General features: G+C 34.2%; 3 protein-coding genes across 6 annotated transcripts; all 3 read left to right on the plus strand.

Annotated features, from left to right (window-relative positions):
• The first annotated feature begins 1640 nt into the window (after positions 1–1640).
• LOC108995353 lies at positions 1641–7002 on the plus strand. Of its 2 annotated transcripts, none has more exons than XR_001996846.2 (5): positions 1641–1814; positions 3743–4601; positions 5564–5722; positions 6259–6620; positions 6736–7002. XR_001996846.2 is itself a non-coding variant. In XM_018970911.2 (5 exons), the coding sequence occupies exons 2-5, from the start codon at positions 3750–3752 to the stop codon at positions 6739–6741; spliced, it is 1281 nt and encodes a 426-aa protein (XP_018826456.1). In that variant the 5' UTR covers positions 1641–1814; positions 3743–3749; the 3' UTR covers positions 6742–7002. The 2 variants fall into 2 exon arrangements, 1 of the variants encoding a protein (XP_018826456.1); XM_018970911.2 differs by having other exon boundaries at positions 6259–6522.
• A 1613-nt stretch (positions 7003–8615) lies between these two features.
• On the plus strand, positions 8616–9631 carry LOC108995313. Its single transcript, XM_018970851.1, has one exon. It carries the CDS (start codon positions 8927–8929, stop codon positions 9521–9523), a length of 597 nt encoding a protein of 198 aa, XP_018826396.1. The 5' UTR covers positions 8616–8926; the 3' UTR covers positions 9524–9631.
• Positions 9632–11507: 1876 nt separating this feature from the next.
• On the plus strand, positions 11508–19428 carry LOC108995365 (NEDD8-conjugating enzyme Ubc12-like). 3 transcript variants are annotated; one of them, XM_018970932.2, is made up of 6 exons: positions 11508–11762; positions 14563–14676; positions 18140–18248; positions 18605–18683; positions 18802–18918; positions 19015–19428. In XM_018970932.2, exons 2-6 carry the CDS (start codon positions 14568–14570, stop codon positions 19150–19152), a joined length of 552 nt encoding a protein of 183 aa, XP_018826477.1. In that variant the 5' UTR covers positions 11508–11762; positions 14563–14567; the 3' UTR covers positions 19153–19428. The 3 variants fall into 3 exon arrangements, with proteins under 3 accessions (XP_018826477.1, XP_018826478.1, XP_035547937.1); XM_018970933.2 differs by having other exon boundaries at positions 11514–11832; positions 19015–19396; XM_035692044.1 differs by lacking the exons at positions 11508–11762; positions 14563–14676 and adding an exon at positions 15622–17673 and having other exon boundaries at positions 19015–19396.
• Positions 19429–20067: the final 639 nt, after the last annotated feature.

The following is a 20067-nucleotide window of genomic DNA, read 5'->3' on the forward strand; positions in this document are numbered from 1 at the left end:
TATCAATTGACATAAATTCAGAGCTCTTTGCCCTTTGAAGTCAATTACCTTTGTATAATAAATAAAAAATTTTGAAGTTTGGAAAATGAAATGAAATAAAGATTTATGAATAATAGTAAAATAATTTGAATTAAGATGTTTGATTAGATTTTAAAAAAGATAAAAGGTTGAATAAAAAATATTATAAATTAAAATATTGTTTTAATATAATTTTTATTTTAAAATTTAAAAACTTATATTATTTTTTATATTTTATTTTAAATTTAAAAAAATTATATTAATTATATAATGATTAGATGAAATGAGAATGCTACTTCCCACTGAATTGGTATCGCTAGTGTATTGTATTTTTTTTAAAGCATATGGGTTAGTATTTTTTTAAATACTAAAAAAAAACACAAATGTTTAAGTTAAAAACAGTGTTCGGTACATTGTTTCGGTAAGTTTTGTCAGTGGACAAAGCATTTTCTTAAATGAAAATTTTAAAATTTAAAATATTTTGTATTTAAATGACGGAAAGTAAATTTTGAAAAATTTTAAATGATTATTAATTTAAAGGGACAAAACTCCCTTTAATGACTATCATGAGTATATATTTTTTGTCTTTTTATAATTTTTTATAAAATTATATTTTAAATTGAAGGTATTTTTATAAGGAGAAATTATAGTTGTAGTCGTGAGTATGCAAGAGACACGTAATTATTTTGAAAAAAAATAAATAAATAAGGGACTCACGTGAAAAAAAAAAATTAATTTTTTAATAGCAGATCTTACCCTTTTACAAAACGACTGCACGGTACTTGCGTACTCCACGACTGCATGTAGCATTACTCTTTTATAAGTTACTTTATAAAAATATTGTATGTTTATCATTTTCTTATTTTCATTTTAATATTCATCTTAACAAAATCCAATATAAACACAATACTTCTTTTATTTATAAAAAAAATATAAACTCAATATTTTCTATATTTATTCTTAGGATAATGATATCTTTAATTTATTATTGCTTTACTATTCAGTTATTTTTTCTTTTACTTTTTACTAATCTTTTACTAATCTAGAAGAAAATAAATCAAATCAACCAGCATAATTATATAATTTAATTAAAAATAAATTCAATTTTATAAAAAATTGACATCTTTTTTGTTTTTTGAGTCAATTTTTATAAAATTTATTTATTTTTAATTAAATTACATTATCACATTGGTTGTTTTGATTTATTTTTATTTAAATTATACATGAAGTTAATGATCTAAAATTTTTAATCTTGATTCAAATAACAAAAATTGATAAAAAAAAAAAAAAAATTGGGTAAGAAAGAAGTAGCAGTAATATTACCCTTTATTCCTACTAGTTTTATGGGCAGGGCAATTGCTTTCCTGAACAGTTTTTTCGTTTTTTTATGCCTTTGCTTAACAATTAAGGCTTAGTTTGGATTGAATCAATTTTATCTTACTATTATAATTTTTATATAAAATATAATAAATAATTTAATTTTTTTAAATTTTAAAATAATAATAATATTAATATATATATATTTTAATAATATTTTATTTAAATTTTCATTTTATTGTCAATTATTGCAACTCGCTTTCCAAACTTAACACGTATTGTAGTTTGGAGTTTGGAGTTTGGAGGCTTGGTAAATTTTGGGAAATGAAGCGTAAGCGGTGACCTCATCTTCCTTACTTCCAAAAGAGTACGCGGTGCACTTGCGTTTTATCCATAAAACCCCTCAATAATCTTCAACTTCTTGGCCCCGTACTCATCAATACCGTAGCTGTGAGCGTTTGCAGCATATCTCCATTTTGGTACCCTCTCTCTCTCTCTCTCTCTATTTTTTAAAAAGTCATATTACCGGTTCTTCTGTTCATTTTTGTTTCGTGGTAGGGGATTTAGAGCACGCTTAGTTTACACCATTGGGAATTTGGAATTTACCTTCTTGTGTTGAACGTTAAATTTTCCATGAACGGATCCCAGGTCGTTGTTTTTTCGATTTCCAAAAGGGAAAAAAGAACTGTATAAGAAAGTTATTCCTCTTTCTTTATATTATTTATGGATATGGAAGTAACCCATTATGGAACTTTTGCATCTATATTTCAGTTTTCTTAGCTTCATAACATTCATTTAAGAATTGCTCACTTGTATCTATCTCTTTTTAGTTATATTTATATGGTTTTTTACGCTGGAAATCATCCGGCCAAGCTGTAGCGATCCATAAAGACTCAAACCACATTTTATACACCAAAAGTATTTGTAAGATTACAATTGAAGTCGGTTGGAGCCGTTATAATTTTAATAGAGAAATACTTTAGGAACAAATGGATTACACAAAAGTAAATCTACAAACTGACTTGGCTTGATATAGTAGTATGTCATATTGTAAAGTTATTTTTAATATAAAATAGATGTAACGCATCACGTGAAGCCACATCAATTTGTGGATTTACTTTTGTGTAATCTTTATGTCTGTAGAAGTTCTCTAATTTATAATCCGTAAGAACTTCTTCTTCCCATACCATCCGTAACCCTTCTATACTCAATCCCGGTATTCCGCAATCAGTGGCTTCTGATATTTACAGTTTCTGTTCTTACCCATTTTTTGTATCTTTGTAATTTCCTTATGCCAGTGACTAGTGAGTTACCTCAATATTTATGCTTTATTTGCAACTAACATGGCTAAAACAATTGGAGAGAGATACGTGAGTCTCATAGAATTTATTGAGCATTTTAGTGCTGCTGGAGAAATTCTCATAGTATGATAACTACTATGAGACTCATCTCTCTTCTACTTTAGGACCTAGAGTTCGGGCAAGTACTTTAGGTAATCTAAATCCAATTAGTATTGCCAAGTCTTAAGTGTGTTAGATATAATATCAAATCAATAATTTTATTCGATTAATATCCTAATTAAATACAAAGATTTGATTTAATTTTCATAATAATATTTATTTGATTTTTAAGATATTTACCTTCTTTCATATCTATGTAATTTTCTTATTAATAGGAACCTATGCTTTGAATTAATTCTATTCACTGTGAATAATAAAATATAGAACTTAATGTTTTTCTCTCTCTAATTCTTCTTCCATTTTCTCATTCAATTTCAATCATATTCTATATTTTATCAAAGTGATGTGGGACAAAACTATTGATAAGGAATTTGAGGGATCAGAGGAGTGAGGAGCTAAATGAGACAGAAGTAAGGGAAAGAAGAAGTTAAAGAAGAAGCTAGAGAGAAGAAGTTCCGAGAGAAGGGAGAAGAAAGGGAAAGATAGGGGGAAGGGACCCAGTCTAAAGAAGGGGGGGGGGATATTTTTAAAATTCTAATTCATCAAATATTTAAATTATTGGAGTACATGATACCTTTAAATAGACTAACAAATATCTTAATATAACTAGGGCTCAAATTCCTAAATAAATTAAATTTTAGTTCTAAATAGAAGTCCTAATCCTTACTTGACTCTAAGTTGGCATTTGTTTGGGAGTAATCTTTTAGGACTATTGAGAATCCTAAACTATTACTCTATTTGGGTGGAATTATGTGAGGAGCTCAACATGTCCGTGGGAATCCGGATTTCCATCCCAACCCCTATTTGGAGGGATCACTAACCTATTGCTCTCTAGTGGATCACTAACCTATTGTTTAGTTGTTATTATTATTATTATAACATATGTGGGCTTCACAATTTTTGTAGAAATGAATTTTAAGCTCATCTGGGAATATATGGTTTGGCAGGGAAAAAATGCTACACTTCTTTCGTGTTACATTGGCAATACTGCTTCTGGCAGTCAGCATAAAACTTTCACATGCTTTCCAGAGAAATGGACATGCTAAGATGAAGTCGGCTGTTTTTCTATCCCCCAAGTTTGTGCTGGGCCAAGGATCGGTGGTGGACAAATATTACTATAATATTGACTTCCCAAGAGGTCACATTGCTCTCAAGAGTTTCAATGCTGAAGTAGTTGATGAAGCAGGGAACTCTGTGCCACTTCACGAGACTTATCTCCACCACTGGGTCATTGGAAGATACTATCAACGTCGAGGTGCAACAGATCCAGAACACAATGGCCCTCTGAAACTTGACAAATCTGATCACATTCTCGTGAGGAATAGTGGGGTCTGCCAGAAGAATTCTCTTGGACAGTATTATGGTCTTGGATCTGAAACACGAGGAACATCTACATTTGTTCCAGATCCTTATGGAATAGAAGTTGGTGATCCTGCAGATATTCCTGCTGGGTATGAGGAGGGGTGGTTCCTTAATGTTCATGCAATTGATACTCGGGGCGTCGAAGATAAGTTGGGATGCACTGAATGCAGGTGTGATCTATATAATGTCACAAAGGATCAATATGATCGCCCCTTGAGGCCAGACTATAAAGGAGGCTTACACTGTTGCTATGATTATACACAATGCAGACTGAGAGAAGGCTTTGAGAGCGCTGAGAGAAGAAGCCTTTACCTGAGATATACAGTGAAGTGGCTTGATTGGGATGAGTTTATCGTGCCTGTTAAGATTTATATACTCGATGTCACTGATACATGGAAAAGATTGGACAATTCAACAGGACAGAATGCAGAACATGAATGCCATGTAAGTGGACTTACTCTAATCATACTATATACCATGATTTTTAATTGTACACGGATCTTAATTAATGGTCTCTCTCCTCTTCTCGTGCACACACGTTTCCGAACAAGCGACGTGCAAGTAGAAATTTGTGAAAAAGTTGGAATGAAAAATAGCCCTGTTCCTTTTGGTAATGCCGAGGTATTTTAAACAACTAGAATAGATCAAAGTCATATTAGGAGAAAACCTACCTCTTTTTATTTATTTATTTTTTATTTTATTTTATTTTGTGCGCGCACACACATGAAACATTCTCAGTGATGGGAGGAAGAGAAGCTTCTAGATTTATACAAACCATGCTTATTACTTGTATTTAACCTAATTCTACTTGTCCAATAGAAATCAGATTTATGTCTTTGTGACCTCAAAGATGCTGAATTTGGTAATTTAAGACAGTGCAAGGTTGTTTAATTTATTTGTAGAACTGGAATGGATTATTGCCATCAGAAACAGGCGATCTAACTTTTTATACAGGCAAAGTAGTTTTACTCTTGACCTCTCTTCCACCTCCAAATGTTATCCTCTATTTTGTTAACCATTTCCGTCTTTTTGAAAAAAAAAAAACAGGCTGGGGTTTTCTTCATTCTTCCTGTGTGCTTGAGGGTTGGCCTTTTCCCTTTCATTAAAGATTTTAGTTATAGCTGCATGTCCATGGGCCTGTTTTTGAAAATCTTATGCTTAATGATTCCATGTCAAGGCTGATTTGCTTGTTCCAAGAAACATTGGCTTTTTAAGATGTAGGATAAGCTTTTACATCTTTGTTGTAACAACCAAGTGAATCGCAAAGTGTCACAAGTTTCAAAAGACAACAAAATGGTATAACCTGAATTTAGATTTCAACTGAGCCATCTTCTGTTCTGTTGTTGGCATTTTTTCTTCAATTCAGTAGCTCTTTTAATTGAGTAAATAGAATTTCTTTGGTACAGGTTGAGTATGAAGTTGAATCTTGTAGGGCATCTGGCATGGCTAATAATGGATGCATTGACACCAAAAGGGTAAGCCTCACAATGCCTACTGGTGGTTCTGTCATCTATGGTGTTGCCCATCAACATTCAGGGGGTAGTGGTTCAACTCTTTATGGAGAGGTAATTTCAACGTTTTATACTATTTGTAGTAAAATGAGTTCAACATTTATTTAATTTCTTTATCTGCTACTCCAGTCACAATCTGTTGTTGCATAGTGTAAAACTTAACCATTTACCAACCTGATTTGATGATCTTATACTGAGATGTATCCGAATTTGTCAACTCTGACAAGAAAAAGCCTTTTATAGTTCACAAACATTATTCCTCTTGAGTACTTTTAGGTCTCTATTTATTGTTTTTTTTAAGGTCTCTATTTATTATTAAAACATCAACTAGATAGTTGTATGCTTGAACACAGAATGTTCTCGTTGCATCTAGGCTGAGGACTTCATCATGATCTGGATTTCTCCATTTCTCTGTCAAAACTTTTTGGTTTCTCTGGCTTAGTTTGGCCATTCTATGTTTACTTTCACAAATTGTTTACCTTCACACATCTATTGAAATCTTGTGGAAATCTTCATGTCAAATATCATATAATGAGGAGATTCAAATGTAATAGCTTCTCTTGTATCTGTGTTTGTGCATGCCATTTCAGGGTGGACGGGTAATATGTTCTTCAATACCAACTTATGGAGAAGGAGAGGAAGCAGGAAATGAGGCGGGTTATATTGTAGGAATGTCCAGTTGTTATCCTCGACCAGGTTCTGTCAAGATAAACGATGGGGAGACACTGATTCTGGAATCTAATTACAGTAGCACCCAAAGGCACACTGGAGTCATGGGGCTCTTCTACATTTTGGTTGCAGACGAATTGCCAAAGCCCTCAATACGCATCCCACTTTCAAAGTCAGTTAATCAGGTATGAGGCTATGAGCATTTAGAAAGAAATAGAAGGCAAATTAGGATGGATAAAGAGGCAGTCGGGGTACCAATGATGGATGGTTTGATCAGTTACAGGTCTGCTATAGTTGGATTTCTTCAACAATTTTTTAGCAATATTATATCAGTAGCAATAGGTATGTCAATTCGCACAACTTGAGAACAGACCTCTAAAGTTGCTTGGTTCTTGCAGGTTTGAGAGCGGCAATAGGCGTTGCCGCCAGTGTCCTCCATCAGCTTCGGACTGAGGGAGAATACAAATACCGTTCACTTTTTCAGCTGTTCTACGAGTCTTGGTTTATGTTATGAACGTGGAATTTAGTACCCTTTTAGATGGCTCTATTTGTATATAGACATAAACTTGTAGCCTTGTGAAGTTCTTCTGAATCCCACGGGAAATAAATAGATATATAGATTCTGTCATCTTTTGAATCAAAAGATTGGACCTTTTTTTTATTTATTTTGGGATTTTGGTAAAGAAAAAGAAGTAATGAAAATCTAAAATGAAGAGGGCATAAAAAGGATCTGTTTGTTTAGATTTCTAAATAATGGAAAATGGCTCTTCCTTCCCTCTCAGATTCTATCCATTTTTCCCGTCTGAAATCTATTTCGTATATCAGCTAGTGAGGATTTGGGGAGGGAAGATATGAAGTACTCTACTTTTTAAAGTTTTTCTTTCCATGTCCAAGGAAAAAAGTAGCCAACTTTTTCGTGCTTTGTTCTTCTACATATCGACCTGATTTTGTCTGGTCCTCTCCGACCCAATCCTGGACCTTAGAACAGCATTTGGATCTTGGAACGAGGAGAGGGTGGGTCTTGTCCATTCTGTCCCCGTTACAACTAAAAACATCGAACACGAGGAGACATCAAAGATTGGTAGTTTGATGTTATGGGCTGGCTGTAGAAATAGTTTATACAGTTGTGTATGTTCATCGTTACTCTATTTCCTGTGCGGCTCGTGCAGCTATGTTTCTCGAAACAATTGTAGTAGGATCGCTCATCTATTATTAGATCGATCACCATATCCTACTTCACTTCCTTCACATGATAGTCTAAAGAAATACCCATCAATAGTGTTATTAGTTCTATGAACAATGATATTTACACAACACATTTCATAATATATTTCACAACATATTTTTTAAAGTGAGGTATTTTTGTAAAGTGACATTACTTTTATAAAATATTTTACTAAAATACAATTTATTTTAAAATATGGTTGTGTAATGTATTGTAAAAAGTGACGTGTGTTTATTATTTTTCTTTTGGAAATCAAATAGATAAATATTATCACAAATTGTTGAAGCATTTTTGGGTCCTATCATGAAAGCTAGGAGGAGTCATCCTAGGCCCACGATTGTGGCTTTTGCGTCAGTACGGTGTCCTGGCGTTTGTCGATAAAAGTAAATAATAAATGAAATATAAATGAGAGAGACATAAAGACTTTCAATTTGACAAAAAACTATATCCACGTGGTGTTTGGACGGAAACCCTATATGCTTCGTATATAGTCTCTCATGACCTTACGTATCTCTCAATACAATAGAGATTGACTACCCTATTGTCCAGAGAAAGAAGATGATGTCTCTAGAGTCCCAAGATGGTAGAAGAAGCATTTCGACAAGTGTCCTTGATTGAGGCCTTTATGGAATGGTTTGTGAGATGTCATCTTTATGTCCTTGTCACATTTTCTTTTTACGTGTCTTATTTGTCTTAGATGTGTAATCGTTCCAGTCCATTTTTTGGAGGGTCATAGACTGAAAATTTTGGTCCACCATTTTTTCGGGTCGAACCGGACTGATAACTATCGGTCTAGTCGATCCATATGAGCTAGAAATATTTTTTTCTCCTTTTTTTTGACAAATAAATTAATATAAAATTAATTAAATTATTAAAATTAAATTAAGTGAACTCTTTAATGTGGATTATGTAACTAATTACTAATTCATTAAAAAATAACTTAGTAAATAATAAATTATAATTATATTTATGATGTTAATAGTTACTAGAAAATATCTTCCCACAAGGCCTTCCGATTTCCTTCAAATAATAGCCCCCAATGGTGGTCATATAGACACCCCATATTTGGAAGCCTGGACTGCACTGCAAAAATTTCTTCCTCACTCTCGACTCCCTCTCCTTCCTCAGAACCCAAGTTCTTACCTTTTCATGTCAGGACCATTAATGAAAAGCTCAAAACTTGAGAAAAGAAAGATTTGGCTGATGGATTTTTCGAGTCCAACTCCAAGCTCCTAAAGCCCTCAGCAACTATGCTAGGTGCCGCAGCTTTAGCCTTACACTACTCGAATTTGATCATAGTGATGGAGAAGATGATCAAGTCACCATAATTGGTTGGTGTGGATGCCAAGGATTATCTTTATGCAATGTTACCAAGCAGTATACGTTCGATGCTGAGGGATAGGTTGAAGGGATCCATAGGGTTTTCAGAGAGCGATTTGATTCTTGCTAGGGAGTGGAGGGAGGCCTTGGGAAGGATATTGGGTTGGTTTTCACCATTAGCACATAATATGATAAAATGGCAAAGTGAAAAGAGCTTTGAGCAGCAAACTTTGGTGCCCAAAACAAATATGATGCTTCTGCAGACGCTATTTTTTGTGAACAAAGAGAAGACCGAGGCTGCCATTACCGAGCTATTAGTGGGATTGAACTACATTTGGAAGTTTGCGAGGGAGATGATTGCTAAAGCCCTATTAGAATCCACCAACTTCAATGGGATCTTGAATGCCCTGACACGATGGTTTAAAGGGGTGCGTCGGTCTAGTTTGGAGCTCCTCTGTCGGTGTGACAGTCGTACAGTGTGCAGCGGTGGGGTGGGTGCTAAGTGCGAAGGTGTCGAAGTGGGTCTCTTTTCACAGGAGGAAAACACACACAGGAGAAAGTGGGAGTTCTGCTTTTGCTATGCTGTGATGCAGTGCAAGAGTTTACCGTTCCAAAGAGGATTGGCTGATGTGTCAGCATAGCATTGGTTGCTGTTAAACCAACAACTTCGGCATTACCATTCTAAAGAGAAACTGTAGCTACTAACTTAGAACATTAGTATTCATAATGGCATGTATTAAAATTTTAACATTTTATATACGATTAATGAATATTAAATAATTTTATTATTCATAAATTATTCATACTTATTTACAATATAAGTATCTTAAAAATATTACCTAATTACTTAACTTATATAATTATTATATAAAATAATATATTATATATAAGAAATTTATATGTAAACATTTTGGTCTGATTAGGTTCGATTTGGTCTAAAAAAATACATCCAAGGACTAGATCGAAAACCGAATTTCTAAGACACCATGTATCAAGATCGACCAAAATGATTTTTGATTTGATCCGGACCAAACCATTCGGTCCAATTGGTTTTTTCTGATCTAGATCGAAAAATGATCACCCCTACTTGTCTTCCAATGCTTTATTACGCCTTTTAGGTTTGTCTCGTCTCATCTTCCTTCTTTTCCTCGTGCTCTTGATGATTGTCCTATTGGGTTGGGCCTAGTTTATTTGGTATCAACACAAATCTTTATTACTTCAATCATCCCAGTATTTATGAATTTGACAAGGTTTTAAAGATGATAAATATTAGTATGAGCAAATATTAGTTATTTAATTTAAGGATTAAAGTTGGAAATTAAAAATATAGATTTGGCTTGGCCCTAGTTCTTGTAATTGGATTCATTAGATGTGGTATACATCTACTACTATATATAAAAGCGGAGTCATATAATTTCGACGTGACATTCTATCCATAAAAGTAGACATTTTATCTATTAAATTTGAAGTGTTATGTTTATGAAGCGGTAAACATTTTAAAAACAATATTTCATTATGAACCATTATAACTTTTGAGTTTCATTTAATTTCTTATATATAAAGATATAAACATATTCAAGATTCGACCAAAAAGTACTAATTCAACATTTATATTGTTTTGTATTTTAAGCGGAGTAATATGACTCCGATGTGGCATTCTACCCATAAAAATATACATTCTACCAATTAAACTTGAAGTGTTATTTTTATGGAGCGATAATTTTTTTAAAAGTAATGTTTCATTATGAATTGTTGTAATTTTTAAATTTCATTTCTTTTCTTATATATAAAGATATAAATCGATTCAAGTTTCCATCCAAAGTTACTATTTCAACATTTATATTGTTTCGTCAGATAAATCCCCTTATAAATAGTTTCGAATTTTTCAACTATAAAACTTGGTCACTCTCTAAATCTCTCTCCCTAATTCACAACATACACAACAATCATCGCATTGTACGAGTTTTAGGCTCGTGTCTCATAATATAAGGGACGCATATTACACATCTAATGAGTCCAATTCCAACAAAAACTAAACCTGAGTAATCTAACAAATTTCATATGACCTCAATTCTACTATGGAATAGCGCATGTAAACGAAAATTAGATAATTTAAAATTTATAAAGTATGGTTTAATTTGGCAAAAAGTGATTGTTGTACTCTCTTCCACGTTTGCATTTAAACGAAGCTACATCAATTTCATAATAATCTAGCAAGGTTTTATATTTTTAACTCAATTTATAAATTTATTTTTATAAAATTAAAGTATTTCTTTTACATAAAATTTATCAAGAGAAATATTATAAGGAATCTATACACTAAATATATCTATTTAATTATATAATTTATGATTTTTATCATTTTATTTAAATACATACATATTTAAGTATTAAAATAAAAAATAAAAATAATAAATCACATTTTAATTAAATGAAAAATATGTGGTGTAATTTGTCAATATCATCTATCAAACATTTCATGTTGCTTTTATTTTTTCTCTGAAATATTGATCGCAAAATGACATGGCGACACGCCCACATGATGAGCACGAATCTCAATAGCCCTAACACGCCCATTGGGTTGGGCCACCTCTGTACGTGACGTTCCTATCCATACTAGTTTCCACATGCTTACCGCTAGCCTCAGCGTACAAAAAAAGCAAACACGTTCTGGGCACCATTTCCGTATTCCTTTCTATCCCACTGAATCAGGCTGAGCCGCAGATCGCGAGGTCCACCCTGCCCTGCCTGTTTCCTCTGTTCCCTAATCCGTGCACTGTTTCCTAATTTTGCCCGACCGTCCGACCAACAGCTCGCGAGTTGTGCGCCTCAATCACAGAAATTTACCGTCTTTTCTCCCTGCAACCTTTCTTCGAGCAGGTTTGCTTCATTCAAGCCCTTTCCATATCATTGTGTAATCTTCATCCGCGCTTTCCTTAACAAGATTCAGGTTTGGGATTGTTTAACTTATGTTTTTTTTCCCAAAAATGAATGTAGATACCACTGTGTATATCATCTGGGTTTTGGCGCCTGAGTGAGTATTTATATGTACGCAAATGCGAGGTTTATTTGATTGGAAACTCACTTTATTTAGTTTGAGTTTTTAGGACCATTTCTGTGGTATTTTGATACATTATTAAAGTGGTGATGCGGAGCTTTTCTCTTCTGATTAACAGAAGAGAAAATAAGAAGTCTATGAACCAGGGCAATCCTTCCATGTATTGTTGATTTTGTAGAACTTGAGATAAAGGAAGAAATGTTGAGGATTCCTTGGAGAGCTTAAAATGACGTTATTTTTGTTCATTCTTGAGTTTTGGCATTTATATGTATTTGCTTTGGTTTGGTCCTTACCATGCCAGTCTAAGCAATTAGATATATATATTTATTTCCCAGCTTGTTATCTTCTTATAATAATCTTATTGGGGGACGTAGGGCGTCTATTTCTGCTGCAATTTATGATGTGCTGAAAGTTAAAGAATTTCTTTCATTTTTAAAGTTAAGGAATTAAGCCCTCAAATTTACGCATGGGAAAGGAAAAAGAACTATTTTTGTATAGTTGCAAGCATGGAAATTAGGCTTTCTGTACTTGAGCTAGATGTGAAAAGGCGGTAGCTGCACCCTTAAATTGCTTCCATTTTATCATTCAAGCAGACTTTTGTATATATTCACATGGTTTAACAAGAGGTGAAGAATTTCATTTTTATTTTTTTTATTGGTAGATTTCCTTTTTATTTGGAAAGTAAGGGAATTAAGGCCTCAAATTTATGAATGAGAAAGGATAAAGAAATAATTCTGTATAGTTGCAAGCATGAAAATTAGGCTTTTCTGTACATAAGCTAGATGCCAAATGTTGGTAGTTTCCCTCAGTTCTGAGGACAAAAGTAGTGTGTCATACACACAAGGGATATATATATATATATATATATATATGTTCACAATGGTTTGTTGGTTGACCCTTAAATGATTATGATAATATGCCATTGAGAGGGAGGCTGGTGATTGTTTCGTGGAAGCCAAATATGGTAGCATATTGTGAGGATGGTGTTCAAATGAGGTCATTGGGCCTTTTTGGGTGGGGGGACTTCTCTCGCTTTATTAAATAGTCCCGTTTCAAAATGCTCCTCCTCCTCATCCCTTCAATTGGCCTTCTTTTCCCTAGAAGCGTTTTTGGAGAAACAAGGCGTCTGCGTGGTATGTTTCTTTGTTTGGATGGCTGCCTTGTGAAAGATTTTAACAATGGATAATTTGAGGAAAATACATATTGTAGTAGTGGAATGGTGTTGTATGTGTCACCAAAATGGGGAGAATATTGACCTTCTTTTACTGCATTGTAATTTGGCTAGGAGCATATATGTAGCTATATCTAGCACTTATATGTAGCCATAGGGTGGCAGGCTTATTGGCATGTTGGCAGAATCCTTGTGGTAGCCACCAACACTTAAGAGTTTGGATGGCCCTCTATGCTTAATGTGGCGCATTTGGAAAAAATGCAATGCCAAACTTTGGAGACTGTGAGAGGGTAGTGACAGAGCCAAAAGCCATATTGTTTATCAATAGGGGTGATAAACGGTCCGTCCGGACCGAGATTGAGATCGGTTGGTCTCGGTCCACGTTTTAGAGGATTGAAAAGTTTAGGTCCAGTCCACGGTCCAAGGTTTTTTTCAGACCGGACCGGACTAAATGAAAAAATAAAAAAAGTATATATATTTTATATATATTATTTATATAATAATTGTACAATTAACATTATAAAATTTTAAATATGTTATTAATATTTGTTAATATTCTATAAATTAACAATATGTTATATATATCTTCATCTAACCTATCACTATCAACAATATAAAATTTTAAATATGTTATTAATACTTGTTAATATTTCATGAATTAACTAATATATAATATCAATTAGTTAATTATATAGTAATTATATAAATTAATAATATAATTTTCGTCTAATTTATTATCATTGACCATATAAAATATTTTTTTATTGAGTTTGCTACATAATCCACATTAATAAGTCACTTAGTTTAATTTAGTATTTTAAATAATTTTTTTTTATTAATTGATTTAAAAAAAAAAAAGGCCGGACCGAATGGACCGACCAAACCGATAGCTGCCGGTCCGGAAAAATGATGGACCAAAAATGTTCGGTCCATCGCCGGACCGGACCGACTTGCACCCCTATTTATCAATCTCTATGCTTGGACTAAAGCTCACAACAGCCTTCAAGTTTCCAGCCTATTAGATTTTAAGGATTATAGCTCTTTTTCTCCTTCTTGCTAGTTACATGTATCCTAGTCCATACTTCATGTGTACTTGGGTCACGCACCCCTTGTGCCTTCAATATAATTTGCATTACTCAAGAAAAAAATGTAGGAGGAAGGCCCACTTCTTGATCAAAATGAAGAAAGAATTGCTGCATCAGAAAATTTCTTGACCGTTTTATTTAGTGGCTGGTTAAGAAGGATGTATGTCTTGTTGTTGAATTGATTGATGGGTTGATTACTTGTTATTTGGAGTGATGATTGCATTTTGAGATCTAACTTGGTGTTGTTTTGCCTTGTGACAGTTGTAATTGATCACCTAACTGATATTTCAACAATGCTGATGCATTTGATTTTTTTTAAGCACAAAAACGTATGTTGCAGGCTAATTGTAATACCTTTTTGTGTAGGAGATATGATTAGGCTATTCAAAGTAAAGGAAAAGCAGAGAGAACTTGCTGAAAATTCCCAAGGTGGGGCACCTGTAAAGAAGCAAACAGCTGGAGAATTGCGTCTTCATAAAGGTTTCTATCTTCCATATAGTGAGGTCATTCAGGTTGTGTAGTGTAAGTTACGATAACTTTAAGGTATAGGGAGGGGTGGAAGAGATGGATTGGATGACTTATTCAGTAAAGTTGGTTATTCTTTTGGGTGAAGGAAGTTCGATTGGGTCTGGGTTCAATGGGAAGTTTATGGCTATAGAGATTATGAATTGGTTATAAAAAAGTTTATGACTATTAGTAGATAATGAAACTCTACATTATGCATCTTACATACTCTCTAAGTTCTTAAAGGATTTCTTATTTTTGAACTGTGAGTTTGAAAATTAGTAGATGTTAAGTACTTTATTTTTTCTTTAATGCTAGAGCTGATTTTTTAGCTGATTGCGTCTTCATGGGTTTGGATTACTAGTAGAATTCGTATTGTTACTTTCAACTGATTCTTGTTTTTCCTAGGGGGTTAGTTATATTAAAGTGTCTAGACTATGCTGGAATTCTGTTTAGAACTTCTAGGAAACGTTTTGAAGCATGTGTTACTGTAATATCATGTGAAAACGTCGAGTAAGTAGTACCATCTATTGAGAGGGCATAGAGAATGGTTTGGATTGTGTCGGCTTGAATGTGTATATTTGGCTGAAATAAATTACCTCACAATTTATGGTTGTAACACCCCTTTCCTGGAATATTATTACATTCGTAACTTGCACCCTGCAAAGAGGTTCAACATAAACTAAATTTCCTTATTTATTTGAAAAATAAACTGTAAAAGATAACATAGAAATTGCCAAGTAAAAATAGTCTCATAGAGTGAACAAATGGAGATCAGACATTCCTATTGTGTAGAAACACTTATCCTTGGATACTAGGGTCTGATGCAAAAGCTTGACATATCATCCAAATCTAGCTCGTCTGCTCAACATCGCCCTCTTTTTCTGGAGAGTTAGAAAGCATAAAAAAAAAAAACGAGTTGAATACCCATCAAGCAACACGTCATATTTTAAACTGTGATCATATAAAACGAGTTGAATACTTACCCACCCGTGGGTAGCCCAAGTGGTAAGGGCGAACTTGTGTGTGTGCATGGGCTCCATGTCACAGGTTCGATTCCTCCTGGGATCAAACTGCGGTTTAAGTGGGAGGCCATGGCGGTGGGTTGCTGTGATGTTAAACTTGTCTTTCATTTTTCTTATGGTGTACACACTTGAACCCTTGTGTGTAAGGTTGTGCACCAGCCCCACAGCTTGTGGCCACAGGTAGAACTGCTTAACACATCACAATGAATATGCACATTCACCCGTAGCTTGCATTGGTACCATGTATCTCTCACGGCCATTCTTTAAAGCTTCTGTCATGACTTTTCTTTATTTTCATTTGATCATGATGCATGCAAAACATATAATAATTTGGCATCAACATGAAATCATTTCATTCATCATATCATAGCATTTGCAGTTTATTATATCATGGCATTCAAAAATCTCTTTCATCATGACTTGGTACATAAAAGGGGCTTCTGACAAAGGCCTTTACGTAGCATAATAATTTAAACAGCATTATTTACTATACATGATCGTGCTACTTACCTTTTCGCTTAGTGAAGACAAGCGCATCAATAATCACCTACTTAAAGTTGCTGTCACAGGGATAAATCTGATGGGGTTGAGGCTGTTTTTCATTCTCCTAAAACTGCAGCAACTTTCGTTGGGTTTTCTTTAAAAAGATTAAGGAAGACCTCAAGAAAACAAGGCTGTAGCAGGCTGCAAGAGGGGGCTTTTTTCCTCTGGTTATGGCAGTGTAGTATGTGTAGAAAAAGTTTGGCTTTTCTCTTACTAGGGCTGGCCGCAACAAGGCAGAGACTTTCCTTGGTGTTTGCAGCAGTTATCTAGGGTTAGGGATTGGTTTTTTTGATGAACATCATGAGAGATTCCTATAGGAGCTTTCTGAACTCATAGTAGCCTTTGTTTTTCTAGTTTTCAAGTCATATGATCTTTTTTTTTGCCTGAAAAACCTAGCAATAGGGCTGTACGAATTTAACTCTTAGATTTTTTAGAGAAGGGTTCTTGGCTGGGAGTGATAGGGCGAGTATGTTTCCATTCCGTGAGTTGAAATTTGTGAATAATAGTGAGATCATCTCTCGATCCAAACCGGCTGAGTCATACATGAGGCTGATTTCTACTTCTTTAGATCTGGAACAGCTCAAAGCTTATCCCAAAAGAGTCCTAGCAGCTTCAAGAAATACTAGCACCGCCCCATTTTTTCCTACACTATATTTTCCTCTAATTTATAGCACAAAGTCTAACACAAAGTTTAAAATGAACAAACAAAATTTACTTCCTAAAATGGAAAGCCTGATTTAAAAGGAAACCCCTAGTTTTTTAAAATAGACCCTAAAGTTTTGGGTGTGACAATGCTCATTGTGGGCTCCCATGTTTGTGGTGCTTAAATCAACAATCAGTATATGAGCAATACCGGACTTCACAACTGACACCTTCTGCAATAGATTAAATCATGGATTTGTTTTTGAGGTCATCAGTATCAATTTAGCTACAGATTGTGATGAAGGACAGATCAAGTTAGGGTAACCAGAGACTGAAGACAGTCTTAGGAGGAGGAATGAAATATTAACTTCTTAACCTTCTTGATTGCAGAAGTAGTGGCTTGGTGCTGCTATGGTTTAATAATATGGGATGTCGCCCCTAGGGGTTGGCTCAAGTGGTAAGGGTCTTGGTCTTGGTGGTATGCTCCCTCAAAGTCTAAGGTTCAAATCCTCTTGAGTGCAAAAAAGTTCCAAGGGTCATCAGATTGGGGAATTTCGCCTTGAATTATTTGATATGCTCTTGTGGGAAACTCTTTGCTGAGGGCCTGTGCACTTTGGGGATTAGTCGGGACATTGTGCTTGGACTTCCGGTGCCAATAAAAAAATAATGCGAGTTGTAGCGGCAGAGGACCAGTTTTCAATTGTTTCAAAGATGGCCCTTGGCAGGTTAATTGGCCAACAGGGCATTTTTTCTATTGTTGGTGGTAATACCTCTCCTTATTTTGCTGTGAATTCGCTAAAAATATCCTGCTACCTAAATTTCCGTGACCAGGTTTCTTTTAGAACCTTAGGTTTCCAGATTAAGTATGATGCAGTACATACTAATCTCTTTTGGTATACTTTTCCCTTTTCTTTGGTGGGTTTGGATACACAAAATATCTCATCTCATTTCATCATTACAACTTTCTCAAATTCTCATACAAAATATAATAAAGAATTCAACTGTTTTAAATTCCAAAATAAAAATAATACTAAAAAATTATATTCTAACAATATTTTATTCAACTTTCAACAAAACATTTCATCTCATCTCATCTCATCTGTACTCTCTATCCAAACCCACCCTTCTGTTTTTAGAAAATGTTCATGGTATAGAATTACTGTCTTAGTTTTTGCCATCTCATACAAAATAGGAGTTTCTGCTTACATTGTGCATTTGATTTCTTGCAGATATCTCTGAGCTGAATCTACCAAAATCGTGTGCCATATCATTTCCCAATGGCAAGGATGACCTGATGAATTTTGAGGTTTCTATTCGACCTGATGAAGGATATTATTTGTACGGACTTTTCCTCTGTTGTCTCCAGAATTTGCTAAAAAAAATGTGAATTTAAATTTTATTTGTGATTGTAAGAAAATTAAATGGTATTAATCTCTTTCCATATTTGTATTTATCTCATAATTTTGAATCTGGACATTATTCTTTACACCCTATTTGAATTAAATATTTTTTGTGTTGTGCCCATTTATTAAAGTGGAGTCTACTCTACACGTGAGGTAGAATGTTCGATTGAGTATATTTTTGTTAGTTTAAATTTTTGAGACAATTGGTAATTTAACAGCGAAAATTTTGGTTCCTTTCCATGTTCATTCAATATTGAAAGCAATAACAATTCGAATATTTCGTCATTCCAGGGGTGGCACATTTTTGTTCTCCTTCCAAGTTTCTCCCATCTATCCACACGAGGCACCAAAGGTCAAGTGCAAAACGAAGGTAGACCTGATCATTCTATCTTCATAGTTGTCCTGTTTTTACTCACTGATTTCTCAGATGGTATTTTCATTGGTTTATATGGTAAGGTAGCTTCATTTATAGACGGTCCTCCTTGCAGGTCTATCACCCGAATATTGACTTGGAAGGAAGTGTCTGCCTCAACATCCTACGGGAAGATTGGAAACCTGTCCTTAATATAAACACCATCATCTATGGGCTATATCATCTTTTCACGGTATTACTTGATGTGTGTGCATAGATTATGTAATTTTGTTGCCATCCATCCGATATCTGAGTGTTGTGTATTCTTTTTTTTTTCAATTGTGTGCAGGAACCAAATTCCGAGGATCCTCTTAATCATGATGCAGCTGCGGTGTTGAGAGACCATCCAAAGATGTTTGAAGCTAATGTGAGAAGGGCTATGGCTGGTGGATATGTGGGGCAAACCTTTTTTCAACGGTGTCTGTAGGTTTGGGAGCACTGAATGCTGACTCAGTCATTTCATCATTGATTTAAGTGCCCATGGATTGGATTGTAAAATTTATTTGCAAATTATAGGCTAATTGCCTGCCACAAGTAAGGGCATCAATTTCTGAGAGACCAATCAACTAAAACCCAAATGAAGACGGTGTGTTACTCTTTTATGTGAAGCAGTTTGAGTGTTAATATGCCCTGCATAATGGGGGAAAATTGCTTGCTCAAAGTTCATTATTGATCGAGTTGCCATCTTTAGTTCACACCCCTACATATTGGTTTCTTATCTTTGTTTAATGTGGTCGTAAATGGCATAAAACTGTGAAATGAACAGAAGGTTCAAACACTCTAGGGGTAGAAGTTTACTTCGTCTGACCAACAAATGGCAGTCTATTTTTGCTCCTTTCATAGATGTGAGATCTCTTGACTCTCATATTTTCCAAAACTTCATCTCTTTCTAATAACCATATTTTATATAATTCATCTTTTCTTAATTGACTTATTTTGGAATATTACATCAGGTAATGTAATTTTTTTTGTCATAACTATTTACAATTTTAGTAAGTATCTAAAACGATCCTTCAACCCAGAACATGGTCGAGTAAGGTCAAGCCGGGCAAGAACACTGACCACTTGATGAACCCAACCTCTTCTACAGCTCAATTCTAAAATGCATGCAAGCTCTATGCACTATCAAAATAAATAATGAAGTGTGGTTGAACTATGAGTAGACATTAAAAAAGAGAACAACTTCACTGATGTCAAAAAGTCTCGAAATTGTCTTGGTTAAATCTGATTTTGATACTTTTTTTTTGAAACAGAAACCTCCATTCTATGTTTCATAAAAAACTAACCATTACACAGTTTGTCCTGCAATACAAAAGTATATATGTCCAAAGGCCCTTCTTCT

This window comes from Juglans regia, chromosome 7 (assembly GCF_001411555.2).
Source record: "Juglans regia cultivar Chandler chromosome 7, Walnut 2.0, whole genome shotgun sequence".
In the NCBI taxonomy this organism is placed as follows: Eukaryota; Viridiplantae; Streptophyta; class Magnoliopsida; order Fagales; family Juglandaceae; genus Juglans; species Juglans regia.

What these genes read in the sequence shown, in the direction of transcription:
- LOC108995353 (XM_018970911.2), top strand. Translation starts at nt 3,750, where the DNA reads ATGCTACACTTCTTTCGTGTTACATTGGCAATACTGCTTCTGGCAGTC. An exon ending in ATGCAGAACATGAATGCCAT is followed by an intron (nt 4,602 to 5,563) that starts GTAAGTGGACTT and finishes TCTTTGGTACAG; the next exon opens with GTTGAGTATGAAGTTGAATC. An exon ending in GTTCAACTCTTTATGGAGAG is followed by an intron (nt 5,723 to 6,258) that starts GTAATTTCAACG and finishes ATGCCATTTCAG; the next exon opens with GGTGGACGGGTAATATGTTC.
- LOC108995313 (XM_018970851.1), top strand. Translation starts at nt 8,927, where the DNA reads ATGTTACCAAGCAGTATACGTTCGATGCTGAGGGATAGGTTGAAGGGA.
- LOC108995365 (XM_018970932.2), top strand. Translation starts at nt 14,568, where the DNA reads ATGATTAGGCTATTCAAAGTAAAGGAAAAGCAGAGAGAACTTGCTGAA. An exon ending in AGAATTGCGTCTTCATAAAG is followed by an intron (nt 14,677 to 18,139) that starts GTTTCTATCTTC and finishes GATTTCTTGCAG; the next exon opens with ATATCTCTGAGCTGAATCTA. An exon ending in CCTGATGAAGGATATTATTT is followed by an intron (nt 18,249 to 18,604) that starts GTACGGACTTTT and finishes TCGTCATTCCAG; the next exon opens with GGGTGGCACATTTTTGTTCT.